The sequence below is a fragment of the Pan troglodytes genome, chromosome 13 (assembly GCF_028858775.2).
Source record: "Pan troglodytes isolate AG18354 chromosome 13, NHGRI_mPanTro3-v2.0_pri, whole genome shotgun sequence".
NCBI classification, from domain to species: domain Eukaryota; kingdom Metazoa; phylum Chordata; class Mammalia; order Primates; family Hominidae; genus Pan; species Pan troglodytes.
In genome coordinates this window covers 98,349,753-98,367,948 of record NC_072411.2, presented here as the reverse complement: position 1 = coordinate 98,367,948, position 18,196 = coordinate 98,349,753, and the positions used below count along the sequence as shown (strand labels likewise).

At 40.6% G+C, this 18,196-nt stretch overlaps 1 protein-coding gene across 14 annotated transcripts in view; it reads left to right on the top strand.

Annotated features, from left to right (window-relative positions):
* The window catches only part of HECW2 (HECT, C2 and WW domain containing E3 ubiquitin protein ligase 2), a 388,387-nt gene that overhangs the window by 227,480 nt on the left and 142,711 nt on the right, over positions 1-18,196 (top strand). For all 14 annotated transcript variants that reach the window (XR_010150180.1, XM_063791409.1, XM_063791410.1 and 11 more), the window contains one exon: positions 16,298-16,405. Coding sequence is in view for 12 of the 14 variants with exons in the window: in XM_063791409.1 (XP_063647479.1) it covers positions 16,298-16,405 (108 nt within the window). In the remaining 2 variants the exon portion in view is untranslated. The remainder of the gene's footprint in view (positions 1-16,297; positions 16,406-18,196) is intronic.

Here is an 18,196-nt window from a genome sequence, read left to right as displayed (position 1 = left end):
CTGGAGTGCAGTGGCATGATCATAGCTCACTGCAGTCTGGAATTCCTGGGGCTCAAGCAATCCTCCTGCCTCAGCATCCTGAGTAGCTAGAACTGCAGGTGTGTGACACCGTGCCCAGCTAATTGTAAAAAATTATTTGTAGAGGCAGGGTTTGCTGTGTTGCCCAGGCTAGTCTCTAACTCATAGCGTCAAGCAATCCTCCGATCTTGGCCTCCCAAAGTGCTGGTATTACAGGCATAAGCCACTGCCCCCAGCCATTCCCACATGCTTCTAACTAATATTTTCAGGCTGAGATTAGATGAGCTCCAACAAGTATTTGGTTTAGTTCAATAAGAGTAACCTCCTTCTTTAAATAAAATTAGCTATTATAGTTCCTCATCCATATTATATGAACTCATTAAGATCAAAGGAATAATTTACTCCTAACCAAAGGATGCTTTTGTATTGAACATTGTATTTCATAATGATTGTATATTTCTCTGAATTTTCAGCCTTAGGTGCAATGTAAAAGTAATATCCTACAGGTTCTAGAATTTGCTAAACTTCACTTACTATTAAAAGAGATTATCTTTGAGTGCAGGCTTAATATATGCATGGTTTTGTTTGTTTGTTTGTTTGTTTGTTTGAAGATGGAGTCTCGCTCTGTTGCCAGGCTGGAGTGCAGTGGCACCACCTCGGCTCACTGCAACCTCTGCCTCCCAGGTTCAAGCAATTCTCCTGCCTCAGCCTCCTGAGTAGCTGGGACTACAGATGTGTGCCATCACACCCAGCTAATTTTTGTATTTTTAGTAGAAACAGGATTTCACCATGTTGGCCAGGATGGTGTCGATCTCCTGACCTCATGATCCACCTGCCTTGGCCTCCTGACATGCTGGGATTACAGGCATGAGCCACCGTGCCTGGCCTGCATGGTATGTTTTAAATAATTAGAGGAAAGAAAGGAGGGTGTGTAATCAAATTGCTATTATCATTCCTGGTAACTCTTTACACACATAGTGACAAGGTAGAGATTCTCAAGTTGAACACTATATTCAAGGTCCTGGCTTCATTGTGTAGGGAGATGAGGGCACCTCCATCTGGTTCTTTATCAAGCCAGGCTTAAAGCTCATTGACAGAATTTTAAGCTTTGAATGACCTTCTGTTGAAGAACTGGGCAGTATGGAGATACTACATGTGAGATACTGTGCTATGCTCTTAGTGGCATGGTTTACAATCACTGTACAGTAAGGACTTCACCCATGCTGCCTGTTCTTTTGGCATCTATGGATTAAGAAAGCAGAGTTTCAAGAAACATAAATAAGCATGCCTTTGTTTTAATTTATGTATATTTATGAGAAATTAGAATAAAATAAATTTTAAAAGTAAAAGCTAAGGAAATGAAGTTGGAGAATTGTGCTTTTGAGTAATGAAATGAAAACATAGCTCCCTTTAAAAGAAGGAATAAATAGAGTTTCTTTTTTTTTTTTTTTTTTTTTTTTTGAGACAGAGTCTTGCTCTGTCGCCCAGGCTGGAGTGCAGTGGCGCGATCTCGGCTCACTGCAACCTCCGCCTCCTGTGTTCAAGGGAGATTCAAGCAATTCTCCTGCCTCAGCCTCCCAAGTAGCTGGGATTATAGGCACCTGCCACCATGCCCAGCTAATTTTTTGTGTTTTTAGTAGAGACAGGGTTTCACCATGTTGGTCAGGCCAATCTCAAACTCAAGTGATCCACCTGCCTCAGCCTCCCAAAGTGCTGGGATTACAGGTATGAGCCACTGCGCCTGGTCCGAAATAGGTTTTTAAAACTCGTATGTTTAGCTCCTGATATATGCCAGGTTCACATACTATACTCATGTACTCCTCACAGCTTTCTGAGCTGAAGTGTGATTACTATCATTTTATAGATTAAGAAAATGGAGTCTATGCAGTTTTCAAGATTTGCCCAAGGTCATAAATCCAGTGAATGGGAGAAATGGAATTTAAACCCAAATCAGCTGTTACCCAGCAGTGGCAGCCTGGCAATATCAGTATCAAGTGGTGTATTATTCTCATTGCACCTGTAAGGTGTGATATATACATAGAAAAGGAAAATGTACTTTTGTTGGTGTATTAGTCCATTTCACACTACTATAAAGAACTTCCCTAAGACTGGATAATTTATAAACAAAAGAGATTTAATTGACTCACAGTTCCACATGGCTGGGGAGGCCTCAGGAAACTTACGATCATGGCAGAAGGTGAAGGGGAAGCAGGCACCTTCTTCGCAAGGTGGCAGGAGAGAGAAGTGAGCAAAAGCAGGGAAAACTGCCTCACAAAACCATCAGATCTCATGAGAACTCACTTGCTATCATGAGAACAGCATGGAGAGAACCACCCCCATGATCCAATGACCTCCCTCCCTCAACATGTGGGGATTACAAGTCCTTCCCTTGACACATGGGGATTACAATTTGGTAATTTGGGTAGGGACACAGAGCCAAACTTTGTTGGTAAATAAAGGTTTATGTAGGCTGAACACTAGTGCTATAGTAAACATGTTGCATTAAGGGTTTTACTGAGCTACAAAGTGATGGACAATCAGAGCTTTATATTTTGACTGATTAAAATTGAGTGTGGGGAAAATTGGACTTTTGGGAGTTGTTTGAATAAAGAGAGGGAGGAGAAGAGCATGGTGGAGGTAGACAGTGAAATTACAGGATGGTGTTTGACTTGGAGCGGGCTTAGAGGAGGATGAGTGCCGCCCCCCCGCCAACCCCCCCACCAGGGTTGTCAAACTGAAGAGTGCGAGATTGGGTCACAGCCTTTTGCACTAAGGTGGATATTTGTATCGGCTATAGCTCTGTCTGCACAGGGAGGATGGAGATGGAGGTGAGTCATATCCAGGTTATGGCTCCCATGCTTGGTCGTTGGCCTGGGCATGAAGCATTGTGTGCCATCCTCTCTTGCCATTCTACCATCTGTTCTGCACACAGCAGCCAGAGTTATCATTATCATTTTTTAATGCAGATCATGTCACTTCCCTGCTTTAAATCCTTCAATGACTTTCCATTATCCTCAGAGTGTGGTCTAGACAGACAGTAAGGTGTAGTGTTGAGGAGCATGGTCACTGGAGCAAGACTGGGTTCACTCTGTGCATACAGTAATTCCACTTTATCCATGGGGGATACGTTCCAAGACCCCCAGTGGATTCTGAACCTGAAGATAGTGCTGAACCCTACCATACACTGTTATTCCCTATACATATATACCTATGATAAAGTTTACTTTATAAATTAGGCACAGTAAGAGATTAACAGTAACTAATAACAAAATAGAACAATTATAACAATATATTATAACAAAAGTTAGGTGAATGTGGTCTCTCTCTCTCAAAATAGCTTCTGTGATTGTGATCTCTTTCTCTGAGAATATCTTACTGTGTTGTACTCACCCTTCTTCTTCTTTTTGTGATGATGCGAGATGACAAAATGCCTGCGTGATGAGATACTATGACAGCTGATCTGATAATTGAGATGGCTACTAAGTGACTGACAAGCAGGGAGCATCTACAGCATGGACCTGCTGGACAGAGAGATGATTTACATCCGGGCAGGATGGAAGGGACAATGCAAAATTTCATCACACTACTCAGAATGTACACAATCTAAAACTTATGAGTTGTTTGTTTCTGGAATTTTCCATTTAATATTTTCAGACTAAGGTTAACTTTGGGTAATGGAAATTGCAGAAAGTGAAACTATGGTTAAGAGGTGACTGCCGTACCAGCTTTATCATCCTAGACAAATTTCTTAACCTCTCCCTGTTTTACTCTCCTCATTGTTAAAAATTTTATAGATAATAGTTCCTACCCTAAAGGGTTGTTAGAGGTTTAAATGAGTGAATAAAAGTAAAACACTAGAACAGCACTGGCACATAGTAGGTTCTAGAGAGTGTTATTGTTATTATTACAGTCCGGAAGCCTGCCCCTGCCTGTCTGTTTCTCTCATCTCTTCTTCTCCCACTCTCTGCCTCATCCATGCTGCTGTGGCTGCATCACTTGGGTGTTCCTTGGAACATGGTAGGCTTGCTTCTGTTTCAGGGCTTTTGCATTTTTGTGTTATGCCTTTTCCCAAAATCTCCCTGTGGTTCAGTCCCCTGCTTCATTCAGGTTCCTGTTCAAATGCTTCCCTGACCAACCTATGTAAAATTGTACTCTCCTACCAACCTCTCTCCACCCCATTCCCAAGCTTTCTTTCTTTAAGCCAGTTACTACTACTTGACATTACATTTTTGCTTATGTATCTGCTTACTGACCACTTTCCCCACCAGACCAAAATCTCCACCAGGACAGGGACTTTGACTCTTTTACTCCTACCCAAATCCCTGTCACTTAGAATATTGCCTGGTAGATAGTAGATGCTCAATAAATATTTGTTGAATGAATTTTTGTAAATTTCATTTTCTCTATCCCTTCTATAATTGCTGTTTTCATTCTGTCTTTGAGGCTTAAAATGTTCTTTTCAACTGTCTTTGGCCTGTTTATCCAAATGGAAAAAGAGCATTTACTCTGCTCTTTCTTATGAAAGTTCTTTGACAGCAGGAAGTCTTGTTCTAATACTTTGAGCCTTGTTACAGGGGATGGGATTGAGGCATTTTATCATCATTGTCATAGAAAATTCTTGAAGGGCCTAATGTTGGATCTTGTGCTAAGGTGTTTACCGAGCTACCAAATGCTGGCCATACTTCACCATTTAAAAGGGCTCGGGTTTACATTTTCATTATAAAGCATAATTGCCAAAGGAAAGTAGCCATGCAAGTATGATGGGGAAAATCATGTACTGACAGCAGTGTGTACTTGAAAGAGACTTTGGAAATCTTGAAGTCTGAAGTTTTACAAAGAACACCTCATTCCTGCTAACATTTTTATCATGAAATTGGATGCAACTATTGCAAATGCCTTATTCTGTTTTCACATGAGATTTATCGTAAGTTTTACAATAGCCACCATAAATTATAAGTTTCTTGTTTGATGTAAGTAAGCCTTTAGTAATTTTCCATTTGAGCATTATCAAAGAATTTGAGTTCTCACAAATCCTATGTAGTAAAACATTCAGTCTGGGGAAAAAAATCTTAATTTATAAATGCTCTGAAAATCCTTGTCAAGAAGGAACTTTAAGATGTTTCAAAGGCCTTACTCGAAACTGGTTATGTGATCTTAGGTAAGCCTCTTAATCTTTTTTGTGCTTTGGTGTGACCAACTGTAGGATATAAACAAAGTTGAATGTCACATCAGCAGTGTGGATGAATTAAGTGTGAATGTTAATTGGAAATTCTTATTATAAAGATCCAGAGTTTAAGCTGGTCTTGTGGAATTCGCCTGATAATGCTTACCAAGAATTTGCAATGTTGTCCCTGTTTTTCTCTACTCTGAATAAGATGGAGATCTCTTTAAAAAGGCTTTGTGTGTTCCATGGTGAGAATGTTATTTCTTTTTTGTATATTTTAAGAATATAGTACTAATATTCAATTAATATCATATAATCAAAAGAAGATATCAAGATACTGATGCAGGATTTTTCTCAGCCCCCACAGCAGGAGGCACCCTGTCTAGTCAGCCCACCAGGCCATGGTTGGCTTGCACTCCAGTGTGGAACCCAGGGCTGCTGTGACTGTGCGCTCAGCCCCTAGTGGGAGGGAGTATGTGAGCAAGTGAGTGTGGGGTCTGGCCGGCCATTCCAACCACTGGTACAGCGGCAGGCTCCATGCAGAGCTTGTGGCTGGACCAGCCATGTCACCCTGACGGGAATGCGGTGGTGCCCAGGCAGGGGTGGCCACAACCCTGAAGCCTCAGAAGGGGTGTTACAATGTGGTAATTAGCTCTTTTAGTCCCACTATCTGCAGCCTGACTGATGGTGGTGTATTAACAGTCCAGTTAGCTCCTAGCCCCACTCTGGCCCATGGCTCTAGAGCTGGGGCTTGGCCCTGATGTTGCTTCCTGTTGCATGGGGTGGCTGCCCTCCACTGGCAGAGGGCAAAGGGCCACAGTATTAACAGCCTTTTGAGTACTTGCATTCGGTGGGTCCTGAGTTCTTGCCCCACATCCAAGAAGAATGAGGTCATACTGACAATTGAAGGGTGATGAGGTTGGAGAATTATATTGAGCAGTGAAACAGCTCTCAATGGAGAGGGGACGGGAAAGTAGTCTCTAACCCTAAGTCAGGTCATCTATCACCCTAAGTCAGGTTGTCTCTGCCAGTGTGGCTGAGTCTGAGGTTTTTATAGGCACAGGATGGGAGAGGGACAGACCATAGGCAGTACTGGAAAAGGCAACATTTGATTGGTTAAAAAGCATTATTCAAGAAAGAATCAATGGGGAAAGGGTGGGCAAACATGAACAGAGGTTCTTACTCTGGATCATGGCTTTCATCCAGAACCAGCAGCGTGGTCTTTCAGCCTTCAGGCTGTTTTTGGCTTGAAGGTGGCATTTCACCAGGGACTCGCCCCTATGTACCTAGGCATTTATCTGCCTCTTGTCATTATCAATATCTTTCATTCAACCAAATATTAGCACCTACTATGTGTCAGGTTTTATTCTAGGCACTTGGGATACATCAGTAAACAGAATAGACAAAATTCCTTGACCTCTTGGAGTTTACATTCAACAGAAGACAGACAATATATTTAAATGTGTAACTAGATTCTTATAGAGTATGTGAGAAGGTGATAAGGATTATGGATAGGAAATTGAGCAAAGTAAGATAGTCTGGGAATGCTGGAGGAAGACTTGCATTTCAAAATGAAGCAGTCAGAGTAGGTCTCATTGAAAAGGTGATGTATAAGCCACAAAATTGAAGGGAGGAATTGAGCCATAACAGTATCTCGGGGAAAGTTCCAGGTGAATGGGATGGCCAGAGCAATATCCCTGGAGCCAAATCCTGCCCACACCTTTGGGGACATCAGGGAGGTCAATGTGGCTGGAAGGGGGTAAGGAGCGAGGCGGGGAAAGTAGGAAAGGGTGCGGTCAGAGCTGTAATTGGAGGGAGTGGGCAGCCATGTCCTGTGGACACTGGAAGCCATCATAAACACTTTGGATTTCACTCTGAGAAAAATAGGGAGCCACTGAACAGAAGAGAGACATGTTTCTATATGCCAGTGTGACATGTGTTTGAAATTGATTCTTTTGTAAGCCATTTCTGAACTGCTTCTTATTATCTGGTATACTGGGCCATGATTGTAACTCTTGGGAGGGATTTACTGAAATGAGTCCAAGTGTTTCTTCTCACTGGGCTGTCAGTAATTTCTTTTCCTTGTCAAATGAGTGTTTAATCAAATAGTTTAGGACCAATTGTTTTTATCTAGGAAGTTGCTGAGCAGAGCCTCCTCCCTTTGCCTAGTACATCTAGAGGTGTGAGTGTGCAGGTGACCCCTCAGGGGTGTGGTTCAGACTTGACTATATGTCACCCAGTTTGGATCTAGTAAGACATTTCACATTCTCCAGTTGGGCCCCACTCCCTGCTTGTGATACCCTGCTATAGAGGATACAGCAATAAAACATCTCTCTTAAACTTGATAGTGCATATTGTGAGTTCAACAAGTGTGCCCTGTGCCTCTCCACTCTGCCAGCATTCCCTTCCAGGGCAGTGATGAGGTCCATGTCAGAGACAGTGTCCTGCACACCTTTCAGTGCACAGATATTCCCAAGGCCAGACCTTGCAGTCTTGTCATTGGCTCTTCTAAGCCCGTGTTGTTTTTTTCTACCCAGTAATGTGCTGGTGCCCATTTCTGCATTCTCGGGCACACTGTTCTCAGCAAATCATTCTGGTGCCATTCAAGTGGCTTCAAAGCCGTAGTCGCCAGTAGGTGCCCTCTTAGCAGGTGGCCTGGTGGTGCCATGATTGTCAGACACACTCTTGTCTCCATTCAGAGAAGACTTTAATATAAAGAATTGGGCATCTAAGGAGATTGTGTTAAAAACTAATGCTAAGTTTGCAAATTCATGAGGAAGTTTGCCAGTGAATTCTCCTAGCACTTAATAAAATTGGTGCTCCATTTGGTACATTCAGTTGTGAAGACCCACCCATCTTCCACACTATAGCTCAGCTCTCAAAGTCGTCGTCACAGTTTTCTCCTCAATGTAGCTCTGGGATTCCAGTAACTGGCCTGGTACTTGCTGGTAAATTTGTACCATTTTAACAGTCAAGCAGTCCCTCTGAAGGGGTGTTCTTTGCCCAGGTCTAGAATGATAATCTTGATTCAACTCCTAGCTTAGTATTGCTCTCCAATCCCAAATTCCAGACAGGCATCTAATTCCCGAGTGTACCCATAATAAGATCAAGCATCTTTATGGTTCCAATCTCAGGACATAGTTGTTTTCAATTTATATACAAAAGATAATTGAAAATCAATTTAGAATGTATGCCATTTTTTAAGAAAATGTAGAGAGGAGATGGAATTACTTTAAAGCAAAAGAAAATTTGTAAGTATTATTTTTCTGCTCTCTGGCACAATCGGTCACATGGCATCTTTCTCAAAAAATTTCTCCTCTATTTTCAACTCTCCTGGGTTGATTGGTAGGAGGGTAAGTGCTTTGGATACTTTTTTTGTTTCTATTTTATTTCAAGTACCGTATGGAGGTTTTGGAGTTATTTAACATAGACATAAAAACATTTCCAAATCTAGAATATGTTTGGATATGTCTGATATGTCTGTTCATGTTTCCTATATATTCTCTTATTATCTTAAAAGGATAATTTTCTGGAAATCCAAGAATCATGTACAGGAAAAAAATTAATCTTTTAAAAATAGTTTTCACACCCATCTCTGTGTGTGGAATATTATGGGGAAGAAAGAACTTGAAAAAAAATTTAAAGTTTTTCTGTTTACATTATTTTAGCTTGGTGTGTCATTTTTTTTAAAAAAAAGAATTAGTTTTTTTAAAAGACTACTCTCTATAATTACATTGTAGGTTAATATAATTATCAACTTTTCCAGGGAAGAAAAGGATAATCTCCTGGGGCCCAAGCAAAAATGGTAACATTGACCTCTGAATTCAGCTTTAAATATGTTGTTTCTGATGACCATTCATAGAACCAAAAATGTGAACTGTGGAAGGTAAAGAAATATATATGTCTAGGGAATGGGTGAGGAAACAATGTCTGGCTTAGATTTGTAGACTTCTCAAAGGAGATCTCCATAAACCCTTCCAAAGACACTTTAAACCTAACAGCTCAGAACCATATGAATCAAGCACAGACACCAGGATGACTAATCATTCCTCCTCTTTTTTCCTCTTTTAACAAAACATGGTTACCTTTACCATAGTAATTTTCGCATTGCATTATATATCTATGTGCCTTATCCCGTCAGCTCCTTATGGCAGGAAGTATCCCCCCTTATCCCGTCAGCTCCTTATGGCAGGAAATAGATGCTTATGGTCTTCATAGTAGTCAGTCAATAAATACCTGTCAAATGAATGAATGAATGAACAAGGTAACAAATGAGAGGGACAATGGTCAAAGACATATGCATGGTCCACAGCATTGCTGTGATTGCTCAACTTCCCTGGAAATAACCATGAAGCAGAATTTTTCAAAATGTGGTCTTTATGGTACTTGCATCTGAATCATCTGGTTGGGGTGCTTGCTAAAATTCAGATTCCTGAGCCCAGACTCAAACCTACTAAATTCAAAGTCTCTGGAAGAGCAGCACAAGAATTAGCATTTTATTTGTTTATTTTTTTAAGACGGAGTCTCGCCCTGTTGCCCAGGCCGGAGTGCAGTGGCACAATCTCAGCTCACTGCAACCTCTACCTCCCAGGTTCAAGCAATTCTCCTGCTCAGCCTCCCGTATAGCTGGGATTACAGATGTGCGCCTCCACACCCAGCTCCTTTTTTGTATTTTTATTAGAGTTGAGGTTTCACCATGTTAGCCAGGCTGATCGCAAACTCCTGACCTCAAGTGATCTGCCTGCCTCAGCCTCCCAAAGTGCTGGGATTACAAGCATGAGCCACCATGCAGGAATTAGCATTTTAAAGAAGCACCACTCACCCCCTTATTCATTGTGAGCCATGAAGTTGGGCATTCGTTGCCCTGGAGGATCAGGTAGCTGAAAGAGATGGTGACCCGTGAGGATCTGTGACAGTGAATGTGCAGGAGATTTTGGTAAGTCTGCTTATATAGAGATTCTGTTTAAGACCCCTAGGTGTTCCTCCTAAAAATAATGTGGTTTTAATGAAAGAAAAGGGGCCTATTTCTCACCTCATTAACAAGCTCTGAGAAGTTTCTCTGTGTCATTATATAGTTAGTAGAAGAGGGTTGTGTGTTGTAATCTTCTATTTCTACTCTTTTATCTCCTGGGTCCAAACACTTTGTTTCTCCCTTGAAGAAGCAGAATTAACATAACTAATTCCAGTATTAGTAACAGGATTAATGGGAGTAGCTCTAAGTTGTAATTTAAAATAATAATAATACATGAAATCACTCTGGATAAGTATCATGTTCAGGCATGGTGGCTCACATCTGTAATCCCAGTACTTTGGGAGGCCAAGGTACGCATGTGTGCACACACACGCACACACACACACACACGTTTCACTTTTCTATTTAGAGAAAATGTGTAGCCAACTAGACTTGTAAGAGAATGAAGAAGTCGTGAGACACGAAGGGACAAGCTTAATATAAACCCTACCAAACAAAATTAGATTTAGAAGGTATTTGGGTATATATGTATTAACATCTCCAATGTCCCTTTCTTTGTAATTATATTTCCACTAGGAAGTAACCTAAGAATCTAGAATATATACTCCTGTAATATAGACTGTTTTGTAACAGAAAAACAGACACTTTAATCCTAGTACGAGAGGAAATAGGAATGAGGATGGGAAAGAAGGCAAGGAAGGTAATGGTCAAAGAACAAAGACAAAAGCAGGAGAATATGCCTCATGGAAGCTGACAGGTTTCTAGGTTGAGTGGAAGGTCCCTCTAGAGAAAAAGGTTAAATATTAAGATGACAGAAAGTGACTGGTGGAGAAGAGGGCACCGCAGGCACCACTGTAAGGGGAAGTAGAACCCTGGGCAAGAAGGCAAGAAGTAGGCACAGATACAGAGGAGATAGTAGTAGGGAGATGGAGAAATCAAGGGAGATCAGGCCTAATGTCCTCTTGAATGCCACAGAATGCATGAGTTTAGGGACACAGAGTTCACACAGAGTTCCAGTGAGGGTGGAAATTAGGTAGGGGATGTGAGGACAGAGACAGATTTGGAATTGTTAAGAGAAACGAGAAAGGGAAGTGGCCAAGTATAACTTGGTTTTAAAGACCAGTGGCATTCTATGATTTGTCGGAACCTTTACTCATTTAAAGGAAGAAATAAAGTTATAATTACTTCTATATTACACATGTGGGGGATTTAGAATTGTTTCTTTGATATACCTTTTTATATTCAGTTATTGTTCTTTTTTTTGAGTTAGGGTCTTGCTCTGTCATCTGGGCTACAGTGCAGTGGTGCAATCGTGGCTCACTGCAGCCTCAAACTCCTGGGCTCAAGGGACACCCCTGTCTCAGCCTTCTGAGTAACTAGGGCTACAGGTGCATGCCACCATGCCCAGCTAATTAAAAAAAATTTTTTTTTGTAGAGACAGGGTCTTGTTGTGTTGCCCAGGCTGGTCTCAAACTTCTGGCCTCAAGCAATCCTCCTATCTTGTCCTACTGAAGTGTTAGGATGACAGGCATGACCCACTGCACCTGGGCCCACTATTGTTCTTACTTTGGGTTGGGGTCATTTTGAAAAAACCAAATCACCTCATACAGGTACTAAATGAGGATAAAAAAGAATAGTTCATTGAATATAGGAAAAAAAATATGTTGGCCTATACAAAAAAATCCATGAACAACAGAGCTGAGCAGAGAAAATGCTACCACTCTAAAATGATTCTCAGGCTAGACCAAAATTGACTGCAACCTAAACAAAGGTGTGAACAAAAAATTTGATCTAAAGGACTAATTAAAATTAATCTTCTTGGAACAAAGGAATTAGTCATTCTAGGCATTTCTTAGCATGATGTGCCAAGGCTGGCCATAGCTCTGCTAGCCACAGTAGGAGCAGTGGCAGTTGTAGAGATTGTAGTAGCCATTTCACAGTAATGTGAACTCTGTGTCCCTAAACTTATTTCTCAGGATTCATATTTGCAATTAAGGGTTGCTGCCACTCAGTGGCAGAAGTATTTGTATCTGTCAAGGATAATGAATTATCAAGAATATGATCACATCAAAGAAAAATTTCCATCTAGAATAACCAGAATATTAACTTGAGGGTCTCTTACTTGACAAGCACCATGGTTGGCAAGGAATAACGCAGCAGCTTTCCTTCCTTATGAAGGCCAAAGGATGGTCACTGGCCATGGCATTTGAACTTGTTTTCTGTAATCAAAACAGGCCCATCCAGCTCCTGCTCAGGGTCAGCTCATTCTGCTTCTGACCCATTTTTTGTCATATATGGAACATTTGTGTTCTGTGTGAACCTGAATACTCATGGTACAATTTACCCATTTGGCTTCAAAGGGCTAACTTTTATTTCTTTAAATGTCACAGATTTCACCAGGCCAGGTGTGGTGGCTCATGCCTGTAATCCCAGCAGTTTCAGAGGTTGAGGCAGGCTGATCACCTGAGGTCAGGAGTTCGAGACCAGCCTGGCCAACATGGTGAAACCTCATCTCTATTTTGTATTTTGTATTTTGAAAAATACAAAAATTAGCCAGGCGTGGTGGCTTACACCTGTAATCCTAGCACTTTGGGAGGCCGAAGCAGGTGGATCACGAGGTCAGGAATTCGAGACCAGCCTGGCCAACATGGTGAAACCCCGTCTCTACTGAAAATATAAAAAACAAAAAAATTAGCTGGGCGTGGTGGCAGGCACCTGTAATCCCAGCTACTCGGGAGGCTGAGGCAGGAGAATCACTTGAACCCAGGAGGCAGAGGTTGCAGTGAGCTTAGATAACACCACTGTACTCCAGCCTGGGTGACAGAATGAGACTCCATGTCAAAAAAAAAAAAAAAAAAAAAGTCACCAAACGGAAATGGAATTTTTTTTTTTTTTTTTTTTTTTTTGAGACGGAGTCTCACTCTGTCACCCAGGCTAGAGTGCGGTGGCGTGATCTCGGCTCACTGCAAACTCGGCCTCTCGGGTTCAAGCAATTCACCTGCCTCAGCCTCCCGAGTAGCTGGGATTACAGGCGCCTGTCACCACGCCCAGCTAATTTTGTTTTCTGTATTTTCAGTAGACACAGGGTTTCACCATGTTGGCCAGGCTGGTCTCGAATTCCTGACCTCGTGATCCACCTGCCTCAGCCTCCAAAAGTGCTAGGATTACAGGTGTGAGCCACTGTGCCCGGCTGGAAATGGAATTTTCTACATGGCCTATGAACTAACCAGGGGAACTAAGGCAGAGTTACAGAGATATAGAGTTTATCCCAACCTACAGGAGCTGGTGGGTGAATTGAACACTTAACTCTAGGCTTGTTTCATGGTAAAGCGTCTGGGAAGAAAGCACACGTTATTTATTCTCCCTTATCTCCTACTTCTGAGACTAAGCAAGGATATGCAAGTAGTACAATATTTATACCTTGAGATGAACCTAACTAGCAAAGGAAGTGATATTAGTGACCCATTTAGAATAAGAGATGCTGACACCAGTTCTCTGTCCAAGCTCCCTTCTAGGGACCATGTAAAGGAGCCTCAGGATCTCCTCTGTCCAGGGTTCAGGCCTCATCCTCATCCCATTCCTACCCATCCATTCTAATTTTTGATCCTCACTGGTCCATGTTCCCAAAATTGTCATGTCAGAAATGCGTTTGGATTAATTTATTGGCTTAATTGATTGCCTGGGGAGAAAAAGTTTAGTAATACCAAATAATGCATACACTTTTACAGTGAGGTCACATTAACAGGTACAACTTTTTTACAGTTGCTTTTTATCTTCTTGATTCTAGTACTTGCTCCTTAAAACCAGATTTGATACTGCCTCATCTTTTCCGAGGCCTCAAGAGGAAGGAATCTGTTACAACAACGTTTTTAGGAAATTTCCCATGTACATAACTACTTTTTTTAAAAAGCTTTGTGAATAGGTGGAAACCCTCTATCTCCTATGTGTGTGTTCTCTTTCTTTTAGAGTCCAGCCTTCTGTGCCTTCCAAGTGACCAGTAGCTAATAAGTAAATTTATTTGTGAAAATAGGAGAGTTCTTCTCCCAGCATCCAAGCAGCTCTGCTAATTAAAATATCTTTCAGAAGGTGAAGCAAATACCCTTGTTGTCTAACCTGGAGCAGTGATCCAAACTTGAGGATTCCAGATCAAGTCAGAAATGATGAGTCTGAATCACTGAGTGGTTTTTAGGATGGGTATATCTGTTAAGAATTGTGTGTAGCTGCAGGTAACAGAAACACAACCACAGTGGCTTAACCAAATAGGATTTTTTTTTTCCTAGGTAGCAAGAAGCCTAAAGGCAGGTGGGTCAGGGCTCAATGGATCATCCTGATTGCGTCTTGCTTCTTGCTCTGCCATCTTAGCAATGTGGCTTTACTTCAAAAAGAGGGGACAGGGAAGAGCAAAAGGATGTTGAGTTTGTCCTTTTCTTATTAGGAAAATTACAGTTTTCCATAGGGTTCCACCTAGTAGACTTCCACTTACATTTCACTGGGCAGAACCAGGCCACATGTCACCATTAGCTGGATGGGATTTTGGAGAGGTATTTTTAACAGGGCACATTGTTGCCTTGAACAAAATTGGGGTTCAGTTGGCAAGGTAGAAGCTCAGTGGTTATGCAGCAAGCAGGGTCTGCCCTAAGGAGCCATGTGATACCTTTCAAATCCAGTGATTTTTAAGTGATTGCCCGAGTACCATCTAAATATCAGCATCTTGGTTATATTTCTGTATGAAATGGAGTTGTTTGCTCGCATTGTTTGTCTAGGAGAGGATGTGATGCCATGAATGGGTTATGTCTTTCCATTCTTATAAAGAACAGTGGCTGCTTCTTGGCCTTTCACAGTAAAGAACCTTTGACTTATAATGTGCTCAATGCAAATGCATGAAAGGACTATCCCTCCCAAAGTTCTTTGGCTTTTCAATATGATGAAACTAGTAGGGCAACCACAAAAAAAAACAGAAATCCCTCTGTCCCCTTGCTTTGACCCATTTTCTGTTTCTTTCGTGCTTAAAAGAAGAGAAGTTTTTCTCCTCGGGACTATTCCTTTGGGCTTGGGACCTTTTCTCCATCTTTCCATTTTTAGTGTAGCTCATACTTCACCCCGTCTTCTTTATTCCAACTCTCAGTTAAAGTAAAGTGCAACCTTAATCCTTCCTCCTTGGAAAGGGATTTGGGGAAACAAATGAGGTACATCTGGCATTAAGAGCCAGGATCACTACATACTTTTTAATGTGCCTATAAAACTCCAAATTGTCTCCTTTTCATGTTTTCTAGTTTCATTTCCTATTCTGGGCCACTAAGACAGAGCTTCAAACTAGTGTAATGTGAGCAAATTATAGAATATGAATCCCCAGTCCTCAGGGTGCTGGGGGCAGAGCCTGAGGAAGCCAGAGCATCCCTGCCTGTCATATTAAATTGTAATCATGGCCTCTGTTGAATCTAGTGTGCCATACAAATACTACCATTTTCTTTGTGCCATGAGGTCAGAAAGCTTGGAAAATGCTGCTTTCAGGCCTTTTGGGGGGATCACTGTTCTTTCTATTCTTCTTCAACACAAAAGCCTATAGAGACTCTTTTTTTTTTTTTCTTATCTTGTCTCAAGGTCTATGCCTTTGGTCTTTTGCAAAGGACTGTCCTGACAGATGTGATGAACTTGGTTTGTGTTCCCTAAACACTGTTCCTGGCAAAGCTGTGCTGTATCTTGACTCACTTTCGTAGCTTAACGTCCCTTTTGTTCATCCCATCTTGAATTCTGTTATATTCTCCTAGGTCTGTTCTTCCTTTCCTTTTTATAAAAGCGTTTTACAAATGGGAGCACACCCAACCCCTTTGTTATAAATCAGCTCATAGCTAAAGTTGTAGCAGTTGTACCCTTTGTTCTTTGCAGTTTTGTCTTTTGGCAACATTGACCACCTTGGCCAAGCCCAGAGATGCCATCTTCTTTCCACCCAGCCCTCTTTCTCCCACATAAATGCAAGCACAGAAACTCGGGTAATACTCTGCTGGGAGGTAGTCATTAAGAATAATGTGCATTATATTTTCTCATTTATCTTTTTTCCATTTATTTTAGAACTTATGTTAATCTTCCTGCTAAGGAGAGACAGGTTATAATTAATCTGAAAAGTGTTTCTTTGGTTTTTCTAGATGAGAATTCTCCAGCCAACTTCTGGGATTCTAAGAACAGGGGTGTGACTGGAACACAAAAAGGGCAAATTGTATGGAGAATTGAGCCTGGGCCCTATTTCATGGAACGTAAGTAACTAAGTGTGAAATATAAACTTATTATTGAACATTGCATAAGTATGCAGAATTCTATGGAGTCTTTTTGAATGTTATTTTGAAATTCTTTGGTTTGGATTTACATATTTATGCCATGATGGAAAATATATTGTTTTAGAAAATGCTCAGTAAAGAATGTTCACATATTTTGAAAAAACTGTATGTGTTTAAATATACAGTTAGCCATCCATATCCGTGGATTTCACACCTACAGATTCAACCAACTGTGGATCAAAAATATTCAGGAAAAAAAAATGTCATTTTGTCTCTACTGAACAAGTACAGACATTTTTTCTTATTATTCCCTAAACAATATAGTATAAGAATTATTTGCATAGCATCTATATTAGGTATTATAAGTTATCTAGAGATGATTTAAAGTATACGAGAGGATGTACACAGGTTATATGCATATACTCTGACACTTTATGTAAGGAACTTGAGCATCTGTGGATTTTGGTATCCCATGGGGGTCTTGGAACGAATCCCCCGTAGATATCAAGGGACAACTATATAATATGTGCATGTGTGTATATGTATATACACACACACACACAAACATACACATTTACATATATATGCAAATATTACATGTACATACATATACATGTATATATACAAAAATATATATAGTATATTTTATATTTTACATATACATTATGAATGTATGGTATATAAATTATATATGGTTACTTTAATACTTTACACATTTTTATATACCCTTTATATCTATAATTAATATTTATTCATATGAATTTCAGAAAGAATAAGTCAAGATTTCACTTAATTTAATAACATGACTTGCATTTGAAATATCTCATTATAATTTTTGCCAGCGGCAGAATAACTTCGTGTTTGGACCCCAGTCTTTTCAAAGTGTTGATGAAATAGACGGGCTCACTGACATTGAGGTCAGCTTACCAGAAAATCAGACATTGGCTGCAGATAACTCAACTATTACCTAATTAATTCAGTGTTATAGTCATTTATAAATTCAAATGCTCATATATAGTGCCTGGTTCACAAAAATATCTTGTCCCTTTTTCTGTTGGGTGATGGTGTTATTTATAGTTGCCACCAATATTATTGAAAAAATAGTAAATACTCAGTACATTTTTGTGGAATATATAGAAGAATGAAGGAATAAATGCTTTACTAGTTGGTCCAGGTTAACTTCTACATTTATAGAATTTATTTTTCTTTCTTTCTTTTTTTTTTTTTTTTTCTTGAAACGGAGTTTAGCTCTTGTTGCCCAGGCTGGAGTACAATGGCGCAATCTCGGCTCATCACAACCTCCGCCTCCCGGGTTCAAGCAATTCTCCTCCCTCAGCCTCCAGAGTAGCTGGGATTACAGTCATGCACCACCACGCCCAGCTAATTTTGTATTTTTAGTAGAGACAGGGTTTCTCCATGTTGGTCAGGCTGGTCTCGAACTCCTGACCTCAGGTGATCCGCCCGCCTCAGCCTCCCAAAGTGCTGGGATTACAGGCATGAGCCCCTGTGCCTGGTCATTTTTCTTTAATGTAGAAAAAAAATGGGCTTTTTAAACTTTTTCTGAGTTGTTGAGCTCTGAGTGAGCCTTAAGATTAGTATATGCAAAAGATTTAATATAAAAGAGAATGCGTGGGTACTAGTACTTAAAGATAGCACTTACTAAACGTGAACATTAAAGATTTGATTAAATGGAAACCTGCCACAAGCATATCTTTGTGAAGCATATCAAACTTCTCTAATACACAGTTATCTTAAAAGGTTAACATCTGT